Source organism: Strigops habroptila, chromosome 12 (genome assembly GCF_004027225.2).
Source record: "Strigops habroptila isolate Jane chromosome 12, bStrHab1.2.pri, whole genome shotgun sequence".
NCBI lineage: Eukaryota > Metazoa > Chordata > Aves > Psittaciformes > Psittacidae > Strigops > Strigops habroptila.
In genome coordinates this window covers 1,120,477-1,135,862 of record NC_044288.2, presented here as the reverse complement: position 1 = coordinate 1,135,862, position 15,386 = coordinate 1,120,477, and the positions used below count along the sequence as shown (strand labels likewise).

The window sequence follows — 15,386 nt, the reverse complement described above, 5'->3', positions numbered from 1 at the left end:
GCGAATGGGGGGTGAAAAATAGAACTAACCCCGGCAGGCGCTTTCACCTAAAAAGGGCAGGATTTCAGCGCCGGTAACGGCGGGACACGGCGGCCGCCCCGGGGCCGGTGGGGCTGGAGCTGCTCTCGGCACCGGCTCGACGGGCCGGGCGCTGCCCCGGGGGTTAACGGGGGCTGCAGCGGGGGAATCTCAGCTCCTTCCCGTTAAAAAAAATTACATAGTTTTGAGGGGATACATACACACAAACGCGGGGTTCGGGTCTTGCGAGCCGCGCCCTCCGGGCACGGCGGTTGGCGGAGGAAAACGTGTCTTTGGTTTGTGGAGGGAGTTTAGGAAAAGGGGAATTTGTGTTTTATTTTTTGGTGTTTGGGTTTATTTTTGTTTGTTTTAAGGAAAACCGCGTCTCACTGCGCGCAGCGCGGAGCCGGGAACGCTGCGGCCCGACGGGCAGCCCCGCTCCCTGTACACCGTCGGCAGCGGCCGGACGGAGCCGAGCCCCGGCGGGACACAGCGGGCAGAGCGGCAAGGGAACCTCCGCCGAACCTCCGGTTCTGTCCCGCCGCGGCCGGGGAGCCGCGGGCAGCCGCGGAGCGGAGCGAACCGCCGCCGCCGCCGCCGTCGTTGTGTTCCCACAGAACCGGTGGCTTCGCCACGAATTTTCTCGCCAACGATTGCGGCCAGAGCCGCCGGCCCTGCCCGCAGCCACAGCCCCGGGAGAGCTGCTGGGGGCGCTGGGACCGCCGGAGATGGAGCCGGTTTTCAATCTGGGGAGGGCAGAAGGTGGCGGTTGGGGAGCAGCGGTGTCCAGCGCAGGCCGTGGGGCGAGCCGCCCACGTCGGGGACGCGTGTGCCCGCGGTCCCTCGTGGTCCCCCGCGGCCGCCGCTCCCCCGATCCCGCCCCGGTCGAGCCCCCCCCGGCTGCGGGAAGGCGGCGGGAGCCGTGCTGCGTTCCCAGCCCCCTGCACGGCGGCGGGTCCGGCCCCAAACCGGCCCCATCGCGCCCCAAACCTTCCGCCGCCGCCGGCGGCCCGAAGCCACCGAGGCCCCGACATGCGCCCGCCCCGCCGGGCCCGCCGGGCTGAGGGGGGGCACATGGCTCCCACCGGCCACGCCTCCATTCAGCATTAACCACGCCCCTTTTCTCTGTGACCACGCCCCCTCACCCCGCAGGAGCCGGGCTGTGGGCGGGGAGAAGGACGCCCGCGGCCCCCCCATTGGCGGGACGCCCCGTCCGTCAGGGCGCTGCCCGCCCCGCCCGGGCCGGCAGTAAATACGGTACCGGGCGGGCGGCGGACACTCGGGAGCTGGTTTCGGGGCCGCCGGCTGAGAGAACCCGCTGCCGCTGAGGTGCCCGGCCGCGACGTGGCTCTGCCGGGGCTCCGCGCCGCCTTTGCCGGGGCGGGAGCGCAGCGGGACCGCCGGGGACGAGCCCCGGAGCCGGGTGGGAGCGGACAGCCCGCGCCGCTTTCCCCGCGCCGCCCCGCCGAGGACGGCGATCCGCCGGGACGGAGCGAGGCAGCGCGGGGCCCGGCCGCCGCTGCCCCCGCCGCTGCCCCCCGCCGCCGCGCCCCGCCGGGCCCCAACTCGCACCCCCCGGCCGCGGCGGCTCCCTGACGCCCGCCGTTGTGATGCGTATTCCCGTAGACCCGAGCACCAGCAGGCGCTTCACACCCCCCTCCACGGCCTTCCCCTGCGGTAAGATGGGCGAGAACAGCGGGGCGCTGGGGGCCCCCGCGCCGGGGGCCCGGGCTCGGCCCGAGGTCCGCTCCGTCGTGGATGTACTGGCCGACCACGCCGGCGAGCTGGTGCGCACCGACAGCCCCAACTTCTTGTGCTCTGTGCTGCCGTCCCACTGGAGGTGCAACAAGACGCTGCCCGTCGCCTTCAAGGTAAGCCGGGAGTTGGGGGGGATGAGGCTGCGCTGTAACCCCGGCGGGACCGGCCCGGCTCCGGGCTCGCCCCTCGCGCTTTAACTCGCTCCTGACATCACTTCGAAGCGAGCCCGGTTTATTATTTTTAATCACGTCTCCGCATTGCCCCGCGGTCACAGCATCTTAGATATTCCGTACAGTTAGGAGCTCTCAGGCAACTTTGAAGTTTAATGAGAGTGGAGGTTAATTACCTTCCTGGGAGAGGGAGGCAGGGGAGGCAGGAAGATCTAATCGGCACAAAGAAAGCGAAGAGCCGAAGCCCCGGCATCGGGCTGCGCTGCCCGGGCTCCCCGCGCCGCCCGGCTCCGCTTCCGCGGGACCCAACGGGGCAGCCCCGGGCCGGGGCTTGGCGAGGGGAAAGCCCCAACTTCGCGGGAGCCGGGCGGGACGGCAGCTGAGCCCCACGAACCCCGGGAGGTTGTTACAAACCGGCCCCCCACCTTCGGCCGTCCCGGCACCGGGAGCTCGGGGCGCTGCTCCCCGGAAGGGGCTCGGGGCTCCGCGCTCCCCTCCGCGGCTCCCCCGGGCAACCCCGTGGCCGTCTCGCGCTCAGCAGCGCCTTCCCCAGCCTCGAATTAAACAAAATAAAAGCACGAATGTCCCCGGGGGTAACCGAGGGCGGCCTGGTCCCCCTTCCCCGCCCCGCGGAAGCGCCTCGCTCCTTTTAACCCCGTTTTTAGCTCGTTTTCCCCTTCCCCACAGGTTTTCCAGCCCTTCTTGGGGGCTCGGACTGTTTTTGGTTTTGCTTTGGGTTTTTTGGGCGGGTTTAGGGGGAAAAGCGTAGAGCAGGTTAGCTCCAACTGCCGTTGACATTAGCCTAAAATTCTCCCGTTCCGCCTTAGGTTGTAGCCCTCGGAGATGTGCCCGATGGGACGGTGGTCACGGTGATGGCCGGGAACGACGAGAATTACTCGGCGGAGCTCCGCAACGCTTCCGCCGTGATGAAAAACCAAGTGGCGAGATTTAACGACCTCAGATTTGTTGGGAGAAGCGGCCGGGGTACGTACCGCCTGGGAAATGGTTGTCCTTTTATTTGACTTTTTAGAGGAAAAACGGAAAGGGGCGGGGGGGGAATAAGAGCTTCAGTTTATTTTAATTGTATTTTAACGGCGTGTCTCCCGCGGGCCGGTGGTTTCGTTGCCGCGGGCCGGGCTTGTCGCGCAGGAAGGAGCGGCCCCGCTCCTGCCGGGGGTTCCTCTGCCGCGGTGCAGGGCAATAAACCCACCTCGGTGTAGAGCCTCAGACGTGGAGTAGGGCGGCTGCGGCCCCCGCTCATACCCTCCCCAATTTATCTCATTCGGCCAGTCCGAGGGGCCACGGCCAGCGCCCGGCGAGGGGACACGCGCTGGTGCTCCCCAATGTGAACGGTGCGGAGCAGAGAGTCCTCATTTCGATGCCCCGGGGACTCCCCTCGTTTTCTCCGCTTTTGCCGCATGGAAAAGCGGGTCAGGAACGTCCCTCTCCGGCCGCAGAGTTTGGCTTTTCCCATTCATCCCTCCCGCCCCTCGCAGCCGCATCGCACCTGAATTGCAAAGAGCATAAATAGAATTTCAGCATCTCGCCACCGAGACGCGCTGCGGATCAAGGCTCTTGATTATTTTATTTAAACGAAAACAAGAACTCTATATTTTAATGGCCATATGGCAGCTTTTTCTCAAAGGCTTCGAGTGTATACGCACAATGTCAGATATATTTTGACTTCTCTGCATTAATTAAAAGCAGTGATGTTGGGAATTATTTGCATGTAATAACTGTTTACTTGTTCCTCTTTATGAAACTTGAATAGTTTACATTCTTTCATACATTTCCTTTTTCCTGTTGGCTCCTTCTCCATGCTGCAGTTTCTTTAAAACTCTCCACTTAACTGGTTGCAGGTTGATGGATGGAAAATGTTTTTCTTTTATGAATTAAGCTTTCATTTCTGTAATCAATTATTCTCTCGGGCTCTTTTCTTTCTGGATTGGGTTTTTTAATTCTCCTTACATAAATTTCCAAGCTGAATGCAACCCAATCTCAGCTTGAATCTAAATTCATTATTAACGCTCTCATTTAGCAGCAGTTTACAGTCTCGGAAAGCACTTGGGTGAACAGTCTCCTTCCAGGGGCAGAGTCTTGGCAAATGCTCATTACAGCAGTAAAAACACCTCTTCTGCCTCTACGGAGCTTTAGAGTGTAACTCGACTGTTGATTTTTAATTTATATATGTATATATATATTTCTTGTGGGATGAAGCTTTGTAACGTTTACGGAACAATAACCCCATCGGGCTCCCCGGGGTTGGTGTGAAGGTGTCTCAGTATGGCTTTGTCGCAGCGTGTGCTTAGTTTCCGGTGTACGGCCGTTTCTCCCGGGCACGGGGCTCTCTCAGACCTATCTAGTGTAAAAAATCGTTTCTATTGCATTTTAATTCAGGGTGTCCCGTTTGCTTTCATTTGTTCGGCTCCACCTCCGGGAACCCGGTGCTGATTTCCTTTATTCTGACAGAAATCTGGATTCGCTGCAGTAGATTTTTGCTGGGGCAGAGTTCTCTGTGTGTGTGTGTAAATCTTTGTGTAAATCTGATGTGTGGAGTGTGTGTCTGTGAATAGCCTGAGTGTGCACCTGAGCCCTGTAATATCAGAACAAGCTTTAGTTTGGAAAACATGGTTTGAAATATTTCAGAATTGGGCATTTTTAGTAATAATATGTCCGGGATTGTTCCCCGGCGCTGTGAGCTGGGAAGAGCAGGTCCTTCTCCACACACACACGCCCCGCAAAAAAAAATTACCATCTCCATATGTAAGACAAAGGCAGGGAGAAGGACCAGATTCCACCTATGCTTTGCTCTTACAAAAAAAAATCGACCTAAAACCACAAACCCCAAACCTTCTCTGCTCAGCTTGCACTGTATGAAATGAAAGCCAAGGCCAGGGGCGTGCTGCACTGCTGCACCCCAGCACCTGCTCTCCCAGTCGGAATATCCCACTGGAGCATCCCACAGAGCCGTAGGTGCTCCCAAACCCACCCAGGAGCTGGGGTCCAGCCCCGAGCAGCTGGGGCTGAGTAACGTCAGCCTAGCTTCCTGAGAGGGCGGGAAATGAGTAAAAATGATGCTAGGTACTAATTCTCATTTTCGATTCATGGGAGGGTTTTTGCGAGCTGTTGAGAGGCAGAAGTGGCCTGGCCAAGCTCCCGCGAGAGGTTTCGTGTCGGCTGCTAGTAAGGGTAGGGGGGAGGCTGAAATGCAGGGGAATTATTTCACATGGAGAATAAAACATCAAAATCGTAATTAATGCAGAAATCAGCTGCAGGAGGAGGCAAGGAGCGGGCAGGTTGCTGCCGGGCTCAGCTCTTCGGGCGTACGGGAGAGTTTGTGTCTCACAAGCCGTCCTTGCCCGCATGCCGCCTACCCCTCGCATGCAAACCAAGGGGCTCCCTCCCTCGCCTCTCCTCCCACGACATTTCCTAAATAATTGCTCTTAATAACCCTCATCCCTGCGCTAGGGTTCGGCGAAGGTTTTGCCAGCAAATCCTCGGTGTTGGTTGGTTACATGTGGCCGAGCCGGCGCCCGGGAGCCTCCCCGCTCTGCAGGCTGCGGCTGCAGCGCGGCTCTTCGTGGAGGTTGTCAGCGCAGCCGCGCCGGGATTCAGGTTGTGTTTGGGGAGGGTAAAACCAAACCTTTCTTGTGCAGAACATGAGCTGCAGGTTTGTGCGTTGTTTAGTCCTGTGCTAAAAGTGGAGGTGAGGCGGGGGTTGATGCTTGCTGTGCTTTAAAGCCAGCATTTTCTCCCCCCCGACACTCCCGTAGAGAAACTCTCCACCTGGGATAATTGCGGGATGGTCTCCGGAGGAGATAATTTCATTTTCCGTTTATTCTTTTTTCCTACTAGCTGTATAAATACGTTTTTGTTTTGCTACGGATGTTCTCAGGTTCAGCCCTATAGGTAGATGGTGGTCGGGATTTGAAAAACGCTTGATCCCCGTAGGGAAAAAGGGAAAGGAGGTGGTTTCTTGCTGCATTTCTTTGTGAAGCACAGGCTGGAAGAGCTACGAGCTGTTGCACGGGCACTTCCAGCCTGATTCCTGCTGGGGTTTATACCTCTGAAATACTCGGTACCTTTGAAATATCACCGTGATTGCTCTTGAGGGGCTGGTTAGAGTGGTTTGCTCCCTTGCACATGCAGCCTACCCTCTTTACCCAAGGGAGCATCCCATGGGCACCAGGACCCAAATCTGTCCCTCGTGGAGGGGGTCCTGTGTCCAGCACTGTGTTTCAGGGCTGGATTCCCATGGGAAAAGGAGAAGCATCTGAGCAGGAAGGCACCAGGAAGCTGCTGTGGGTGGAGGGGTCAATATGGGGACAGGGATGGGGAGGAGGGGGACAAGTGACTTTTCCATCTAGGAAGGTCCTGGCTCCCGCTCTGAACCAGGTCCAAGCCTCTCTGTGCTGCAGCCAGCACCACCCCAGCGGGAGCCGGCCAAGCTTTGTGTCTCGGCAATCATGTCTCATAAAATTAAATGATGTGTGTGTTGGAGTTCGGTGGATGTGGATATTTGTGTCTGAGCTTGCTCCAGCAGGAGCCTTTTACTCCCACAAGAGCTGAACCCTCATTTCTCTCGGTTTCGTTTTTCTCTCCCTTCACCTTCTTTAGGAAAAAGCTTTACCCTGACGATCACCGTGTTCACCAACCCCACGCAAGTTGCTACCTATCACCGAGCCATTAAAGTGACTGTGGATGGACCACGGGAGCCACGAAGTAAGTGATGTGTTTTATTTGGCAGCCGCTGGGACGCGTGGAGGGGATGCAGGGGCCAGGCTCTCTGTGCCTGAAGGATGCAGGATCTTGCTGTGGTCAGGCCAGCCAGGGCAGGCACCGCTCACAGGGCTAATGTGAGTCCTGGGAGCACGTGCTGCGTGGCACTGTATGGATGCTTTTATATTCTCTGCACAGGGAGCATGTCGCGTGTCCCTGCCTGCTCTTGCCACCTCCATATCCCATTGTGAAGGGATGGTTTCATAGCTCCAGTCTTGGTAGTGGCCGGGATGTAGGGAAAATGCTGTGGCCATAAGGAGGACTTGAACGTGGTGTTGCACAGGGCATTGCTGGGGGTTCGCAGCCAGAGGTGTGCCTGCCATCAGAGGCTGAACTGTTGGTTATTGAACTAGAATGTGTGTAGGTTTCCTTGGCTGGGTTGGTCTTTGCCTGTGTGTCTGCAGGGCCCAGCAGAGCTCGGTGAGCACCTTCCCCTTTGGTCGGTGCTGGTTTCGCTTTCGGGTTGTCGGAGGCTCCGGCTGGCAGCGGCTTCCGAAAGCTCAAGAGATGACTGAACCACAGGAACATCTCCGAGCTGTGGCCGCTCCCAGGGTGCAGGCAGGTGCCTCTTGGCTGGGGAGAGCTCTTTGCACAGGCGGCTGCGAGTCACCCTGGTGTGGCTGGGGGTTGGCACTGGGCTGATTTGAGCTCACCTTGGCATCTCCTGTGACCCAAGGAGTGCAGGGAAATGCTCCGGTGCCATTGGATGGAAGAGTTTCCTTTTGCCACAAGTATTATTTGCTCTGTGAGACCCCCCCCCACAGTGAGATCTCATCCCCAGGGCCTCTGTCTTTGGCTTTTTGCTCCAGTTTCACCTTCCTGCTCGCTCAGCACCATCCTGGGGACTATAAAGCAGAGTTTGTTCCCTTTGCGTGTAAAGCTGCCGGTGCCCAAACTGAAGGGAAACGGTTTGATCCTTCTAAATATGCTTTAGAAAATATTTTCTGTTGATGCTGTCGCGGGGCCATCAGTGCCCCTTGATGTCAGGCCAGGTGAGGGCTGTTCCCTCAGCGAGGGGGTTTTATTTGCATCAGGGTTTGTTGGGGTTTGTTCCCCCTTGATGGTTTTTTTTCTTTTTGGAGCACAAGAGGCTTCACTGGCATTCCCAGGATTTACCAAGCCGGCATCCAGATAACACCGTGCTGTTGGGTTTTTAAGGCAGGTCCCTGTGTGGGGCTGCGGCAGTGAGCAAACATGGGTCGTGGTGGGTGCTGCAGCCACTGGGATTGGGCTGGGAGGGGAAAGCAGGCAGGGAATTTCACAACTCTTCCAGGTCAGGAATAGAAACCAGGTCTTCTGACTCCTGGCTCAGCCCTTTATCTGCTGCATCAGATCGCCTTTCTAATAATAATAATAATCAGGAATACATAAATAATAATACAAGGTGAGATAGTTGCTACTCTTGGCGTTTGGTTTGCTCTGACTGCACTGATAGCCAGCACTCACCAAGCCCTGCTGAATCACACCCGCTCCTCCTGAATTTCAACATCCCATCCCATCGCTCCCATCTTTAATTTACATCCCCTGATACAGGTGAGGGCTGGGGGGCTGCACCATTGGGCTGCGGCTGAGCCCTCGTTTGGTTACACCAGGCAGAACCAGGGATGGAGCAGCTCATCCTGGCTCCATGTGCCCAGGGATGTGTTCCCCCGGCTGGGCTGCAAGGTCAGTGCTTCCCTGGGGTTTGCTGGGTTTGGTGTGTTTCAGGTCAGATATAAGGAAGCTCTTCCCTGTGAGGGTGGTGAAGCACTGGAATGGGTTGCCCAGAGAAGTGATAAATGCCCCATCCCTGGCAGTGTTCAAGGCCAGGTTGGACAGAGCCTTGGGCAACATGGTCTGGTGTGAGGTGTCCCTGCCCATGGCAGGGGGTTGGAACTGGATGATCTTCAGGTCCTTTCCAACCCAAACCAGTCTGTGCTTCTATGATTCGAGGTGAAGGCTCCCTGAGGAGCCCTGCATGGTGGTTGTTTGCTGCCTTGTGTACACCCCGAAGGTCAATCTCTCCCCCATTCCTGCAGCAATAAATTGCTTGATCGAAGGAGTTCAGACCCAAGTTGTGGTTTTGGGGAAGTCTTTCAGATGATCATAGGTTTGTTGGCAGTAAAGAGCATATTTGGACTCCCAGTTTGGTCCTGGGGCTTAAATTCATGACTGAAAATCCAGTGTCTTCAACAGGAAGAAGAAAAATACACACACACCCCGCCCCCACTCTTTCACCAGTTTGGTTTGTATTTTTGAATGAATGTGCCCTTCCCTCCCTGCAGAAACCCTCAGTGTGGAAATACCGGCTGCAAAATGATCCAGGTTCACTCCTGGAAACCCAGTGTGGTTTTCCTGGTTAACCTGCCACTGGGTGGCTCTCAGGCACAGCACCCGTGGGTGCTCCAACACCCTCCAGCATCAACAGCCAGCAAAGCCCAGCAGTGGCCAGCGCTGCCGGCCCTGCTTGGCCTTGGGAGGTGTGGGTATATATGTTATATATGCTTTTTAACACTTGTTTAAGTACATATGTGTGTGTATATGTGTGCATAGAAATATCTGGGGTTTTCCCTCTCCTTGGTTCCAGTGTGGCAAATGAGTGGGGCATGGTGCATGTTGGCTCCTGTTGTGCAGGGTCGGCCCTGGGGCTGGAGGCTGGATGTGGGGCTGGTGTGAGCAGGCAGAAAAGCACCCTTAATGCGGAAAGAATTGATCATTTGTCTTGGTGTGCTGGGAAAGCCCTGGGCATTGTCTTCTCAGATGCAGCAAAATCCCTCCAGCCAATGTTCTTGTGGGGTTTTTGGGTCAGAAATGCAGCTGGGCTCTGTGCCCCACCTCTGAGCATCCCATTCATCTTCCACCCCTGTCCCATCACTCCATCTAAGGCCCTTAAGCAAGTCTTTTAACTAAAGCTCTGCCCAGAAAAAAAGCTTCTGAGGAGCTTCAAATGGAGTTGAGATGGGTGAGAAATCGCAGGGAAGTGGGTGAGAGCCAGAGCCCCCTGCGGGGCCTGGGATGGAGCCTGGAAGGGGGCACCAGGGGAGCTGGACCCAGGGTGCTGAAGAACCGAGGGTGCTGGTTTGAGACCCCACAGCCACGTGAGAAGCGGCACCAGGGCATGTGGGGCTGGTGATGCTGGTGGCCTTGGCTGAGCTGCTGTGGTCCCCAAGCATTCCCGCCAGCATCACTCCAGCCCCTCCGAGTGCCTGCTCGCACAGAGATGGTGTTTTCTTGTGCTCAGTCTCCTTCTGGGTTAGATCTGGAGAGAAAAAGCACATTCTGTCAAGTTGGCACCTTAGCTCTAAACAAATAGCGCAGCGGGTGCCAAGTGTTGACATACTTTGTACAAACAGGAAGTAATAAAATATTTGAGCTTCCTGTGAAATTTCCTTCTATTTTTCCACCACCCCCCCCCCATCCGTCACCTTCTGTGCAGCTCTTGATTTAGCAAGAGCCCGGATCGGCCAAGCTGCAGCCCTCGTGCAAAGCCCTCTCGCACCCACAGCTGCTTGCAAAATAATCCACAAGAGGCAGAACATGGGAAAATGAATAGCTGGAAGCTGTACAGGGATGTTTAGTCTGTTCCTGGGCAAATAGGAGCATCTCCAGGGCCTCCCCCATCACATCCACCTGCTGGCTCCCTTCCCTTCTACTGCTCTCACCTCCTCCCTACTGTTACTCTCCTCCTCCCAGCTCCCCCTTGCAGCACCAGCACCTTTCAGCCCATCTCCTGGGAACTCTCATGCCAAGTAACTTTGGTTTGGTTTGGTTTTCCCTTTAGATGCCTTTTTCTTGCTGCCATTCAGTATTCCTTAACCTCTCTTTGTTCCTTTTTAAATCTCCTTTGCCCTTAACCCCTTGTTTCTGATTTCCACCCCATCCTTGCTGTCCTGGCCACCGTGTTGAGGAGGAAAGGGAGACCAAGAGGGCTTGATCACCCTCCATAACCCTCATGGGGCAGCACACCTTCACCCAGCCATGCTCACCTGGGCTATAAACCATTCATTTGGCTGGGAGAATGAACAGAGCCCTGTGTGCCAGTGCCGGGGACGTGGGAAGAACAGCAGTGAAGGCAGCGGTGCTGGGATGTGCAGAGCCCAACCCACTTGCATGGCAAGGGCTTGGAGCGCTTTGAGTATAAAGTTGCTTTCTGAATGATGAAATGGAGGGAGGGATGTATCTTGGATGTTCACCCCTGAAGAGCAAGGGGTAGCAGGTCCTCCTGTCCCCCTTGTTGCCACAGCAGCAGTGAGAGTGCTTGTGGAGGGGCTGGTGGTGACTGTTCGTGTCTCCAGCCCTGCTCATTCTGGAGGTGTGTGTCAGAGATCCGATGCCTTCAGTCATCTCCATGCTTGGTGTGACAACAGCAAGTGCCAGGAGTGTGTCCCCATCCTGCAGCATCCACTGGCTGGGCCAGGAGGAGGATGATGGGGCTCCCCCTGCGCAGCACGTAGCCGTTGTGAAAGCGGGGTGAAAAAGCTTCTCACCTCTCCCAGCTCTGAGCTGTTTCCAAGAACCAAGAACGACCACTTCTTGCTTTCGTACTTTCAAGCTTCTGAGCAGGGCGAGGGTTTCCCTCCCCGTGTGCAGCGTCAGCTCGAGCCACAGCCCTTGGGTGGGAATCGAAGAGCTTGGGACATACAGAGGATGCAAACCCCCTTGTCTGTGCCCGTGCAAGGTGTTAATGGAACCTGTGTCACCAAGGTGCTGGTGGTCAGTGGCTGCAAGGCTGTGGCTTGGGTGCTGGCTGCTCTCGAGCACCCCACGCATGGGGACCTCTTGGCTTCAAGTATGGGGTAAAAAAGCAAAAGCAAACCTGAAAGATTAACCATAAAGGGGAAACCCATCTAAATCCTGTGAAACCCTTGTAAATCTCCTGTAAATCCAGCCTGAAGGGGCTTTGCTGCTGCGCACCACAGGGTGCTGGGGTGGCTGCGGGACAAGGGTGCCTGTGGATGCCCCGGCCCCACTGCAAGGGCAGCTCTTGCAGGGAGGGAACAGGTTGTCTCGGCACCCACTGGGGATGACACACACCTTGTGTGGCTTCTTCATCCATGTCGATAACCGAGCGCCTGAGCCCGGCACACCCCGTGTCTCACCCCACGCCTGGCGCCTCACTGGTCCCAGCTCCTGGCATCCCAGTGCAGCCCCAAACACCCCAGAAAAGCCTTTCTTTATTAATTTATTTAAGGTGCATCTGGATCCATTTGTCTTGAGCTCAGAGGACTCTCTGGTGTGGGGTTTTCCCTTTTATTCCTAGTGGATGCTCTACTTTGAGGCTAGAGAAAAAAGGATGTGCAGGGCTGTGCTCCAAGTCAAGTGATCCCCCCACTACTTCCATGGCTGTAGATAAGGCTGAGATTTAATACATTGCAGAGTGGTTATTTATTTCCTTGCTAAGTTTTGGGTTGTAATGTCTTCAAAAGCATTGATGGTTTCTGGTGGGATTTCTGACCCCTTGATAATTGCTTGTAACAAAGAGCATCTTGTTGGGGCTTCCCTTGTTTGCACGGGGTTGGGATGGAGGGAAAGAAAGATGAAGCAGGAACATTCCTGTTACCTTTGGGAAAAGCGTCTGACCCATGAATTCACTCATCACTGCGCTTCAGGGAAGGGCAATGGCCGGAGCTTTTGGGAAAGGCAAAGCCACTGTCAGGGAACAGAGCCGATGCGGGAACCCCCCTGCAGAGCTGGTGTTTGCCCCCTGGCTCCATGTCTCATCTTGCAGAGCTTTGTCCCATGGACCTGGGCTATGTGTGGGGGGTGTAAATCCACACGGAGCTTCCTCCACATGGGAGAAGGGGGAAAGGTTTTCTCATGGTTTTGTAATGATTTGAAGCAACTTTGAGAGGAGACGGGACCCAGAATTGCTCTGCAGGGCTGGAACTGTGCTGCGGGAGGCTTGGGGCGATACACTGTGCCAGGTTCTTGATTCCGGATAATGTAGCTCTCCCGTTCCTGGGATATGGGGGAATCGGGATCTACTGAGTGGCAGACATGGGTGTGGGTCAGCGGGCAACAGCCTGAAATAGCTGAGGATGAAGAAGAGAGAGTGAGGCAGTCAAAGGGGTTACAGGATGGGAGCCAAAGAGGAACGAGGGCAAAATGATCCCCTCTTGCCATATTCCTATGGGCTATCTGGGCTGCAGCATGCCCAGGGCACCTGTTTGCTGTGCCTCTCACCCTCAGAGATTCAATACGGCTTTGGCAAGTGCTTGGAGAAGAGAGAATAAATCATTAGAGGGTCTTGTGCTTCCCAGACGCTCGAGTGGAGACCCAGGACAGGGCTGCTTGTGCCAGTATTGTGCGAGTTCAGATCTTTATCTTGGCAGAAAGGCTCCCTCATGGGGTGAGCAAAACTCAAACTGGAGAGGTTTCTATGATTAAAAGCAGGCTCAGTGCTGAAGTCCTCCTGTGGGGTGACAGTTTTGGGTATTATTAGGGTCTTTTGTTTTATTCTCCTGCTCGTTCTTAGCTAGATATAAATACATGGGCATTTCCTAGCTCGGCTGGGAATTAGGGGGAAGAGAAAAAAAGGAAAATGGCAAAGCAAAAGGAAAAATAAGAGGGGGAAAAAAGAGACAACTAAATCAATCAAACCAACAAGATCATCTAAATAAATAAATGACTTCACCGCTTCCAGGACAGTTATTTGTCGATATAAAATAGCTACAAAATGTGGTGCTTAAAATACACTGATTTCCCACTTCTTGAGAGTTGTCCCTCTCCCTGAGGAGGAAGAGGAGGAAATCCTGAGTGACACTTTCTTGTTTCCCTATTAATTTTCTGCTCTGGACACGCTGCAGCTCCTGGAGATGAATGTTTAAAGAAACCCTGTGGGCTCCATACGACTGTGCAGAGCTCGTGGGTCTCTGATCCAACCCTGCAAGGCCCTAAAGGAGCAGCAAAATGGCTTTGGATAGAGTGTGGGCTTTTGGGGGGCCTGGAACACGGCAGGCAGGGGCAATCCTCAGTGGGAATGTAGTATTTTAATAGTTCACTTTTATTGGTGTTTTCTCTGCCGTCCCTCCAGCTCCAACCTCCTCCGTGGGGTGGTTGGTGCCTGGGATGGGGCACAGAGACTGTTCAGCTCCATCCCACCCTTCCCTGTCCCGTTTACTCTTTGCATGGAGAAAAACGAAAAGCAAATGCTGGGTGATGGCACCAGGCAGGAGGCAGAGGCTGGTCCCGCATCCCGGAGCGGGCGCCAGGGAGCGATGAGCCGATGCGAGGCTCTGGGTTCCTTCAGGATCCTTTGCAAACCAGCACTTGCTGCCACGGGGGATTTCTCTGTTTGTATTCCCATTGCTAATGTGTTTTGATCCCAGGGGGAAGTTTGCACCCTTTGGGATTTGCCCAGACCAACCGGGGCATTGTTCTTGTGCAGAGGCAGCTCGGACACTGCCGATACATGCATCGCAGGCAATTATGTTCAGCTGCCTCCTCTTGTTTCTTATAGGCACTGCCATCCAGTTAACCCCTTCGGAGTCCCATCCTGCAAAGATGGGGTGAGGGGGAGCTGGGGCTTGGCTCTGGGAGGATGATGGATAAAAAGCCCTCAGGGAGAAAAGCAGCTGGGTGCTGGGTTTGTGTGGGTCAGGCTGTGCAGGATCCCCAGCCCCACGTGGGACCCTCTCACCCCTTGCCAGGGCACAGGAACACCCGGGGGACACCAGAGCATTCCCTCGGAGAGCAGAGCAGGGACAGAGGCTGCTGACCGCGCTCAAAATGATGGGTTTACATCACCTGAGCCTTTGGTGCTACAGCTCAAGGCTGTAATCCCAGCCTCAGGTATTAACAGAGCAACCAAAGTTATATTGGCTCCAGTAAATTTACCCCTCTAATTATTTTATTTGCCACATACAGTAAATTCCACCTCTCCTTTTATAATCACCTGACGCATAATAAGTTCAGATCATTTAATTTAAAAATGACCAGTATTTTCTAAGCGAAGCCGTATTGGGAGTCAGAACAGGGAAATTATTTTTGCTTGCATTGTACAAAGAAATCTTTGTTGAAATTGGTTGCAACACCTCCTGCTTTTGAAAGCTTTGGGAAAACCCCAGGGCACGATTCTCAGCTGGGCTGGAAGAGGCATTCCTTCTCCAGCTTTGGGGATAAATCAGAATCAGAGAAGCAGGAATTGATGAAGTATTTGGAAGAGATGAAACTGGAGCAAAAGGATTCTCTGGTGGATGGGGAACGTTTGGAGAATTAAGTTTCATTGATGCTTCTTCCAGAAGGCTGTTGGGGTTTCGATGCTGGTGCAGGGGCAGTTGCTGGGTGCTGTACAAATAAATAGCAAAATAATAGCAAAAGGAATTCCCACTGGGAGCAGTGGCGGCCTGAAGGGAGCTGTGTGGAGGGACTGGTGGGATGTGGGTGATGGGACAGGTCAGCATGAAAAGGAGCATTTGTGAGTGTTGGGGGAAGGATGTCGGTGACCTTCCCTCCTTCGCAAAGTGACCGTGTTTTGCCCTGTGCCTCAGTTTACCCCCTTGTAAAGCAGATCTAACGACCTGGTGGGCAGCAGGCGATGTGGGAGCATTGCACATATGTGGAGGCTGTTGCTGGGGAGGATTTATCATGCTGTAGCTGGGACTGCATCGTGCAGGGTTATTAATGCACTGCGGCCCCATGTCCCTTGGGCAGGACTTGTGAGCTCAGGACAGTGCAAAGAGT

The 15,386-nt window shown here is 55.1% G+C and overlaps 1 protein-coding gene across 1 annotated transcript in view; it reads left to right on the top strand.

Moving 5' to 3' along the window:
• The first annotated feature begins 1,579 nt into the window (after positions 1-1,579).
• The window catches only part of RUNX3 (RUNX family transcription factor 3), a 35,094-nt gene continuing 21,287 nt past the window's right edge, over positions 1,580-15,386 (top strand). Inside the window, exons 1-3 of the mRNA XM_030504885.1 lie at positions 1,580-1,889; positions 2,774-2,930; positions 6,564-6,668. Coding sequence (XP_030360745.1) covers positions 1,629-1,889; positions 2,774-2,930; positions 6,564-6,668 — 523 coding nt within the window. The 5' untranslated portion in view covers positions 1,580-1,628. The remainder of the gene's footprint in view (positions 1,890-2,773; positions 2,931-6,563; positions 6,669-15,386) is intronic.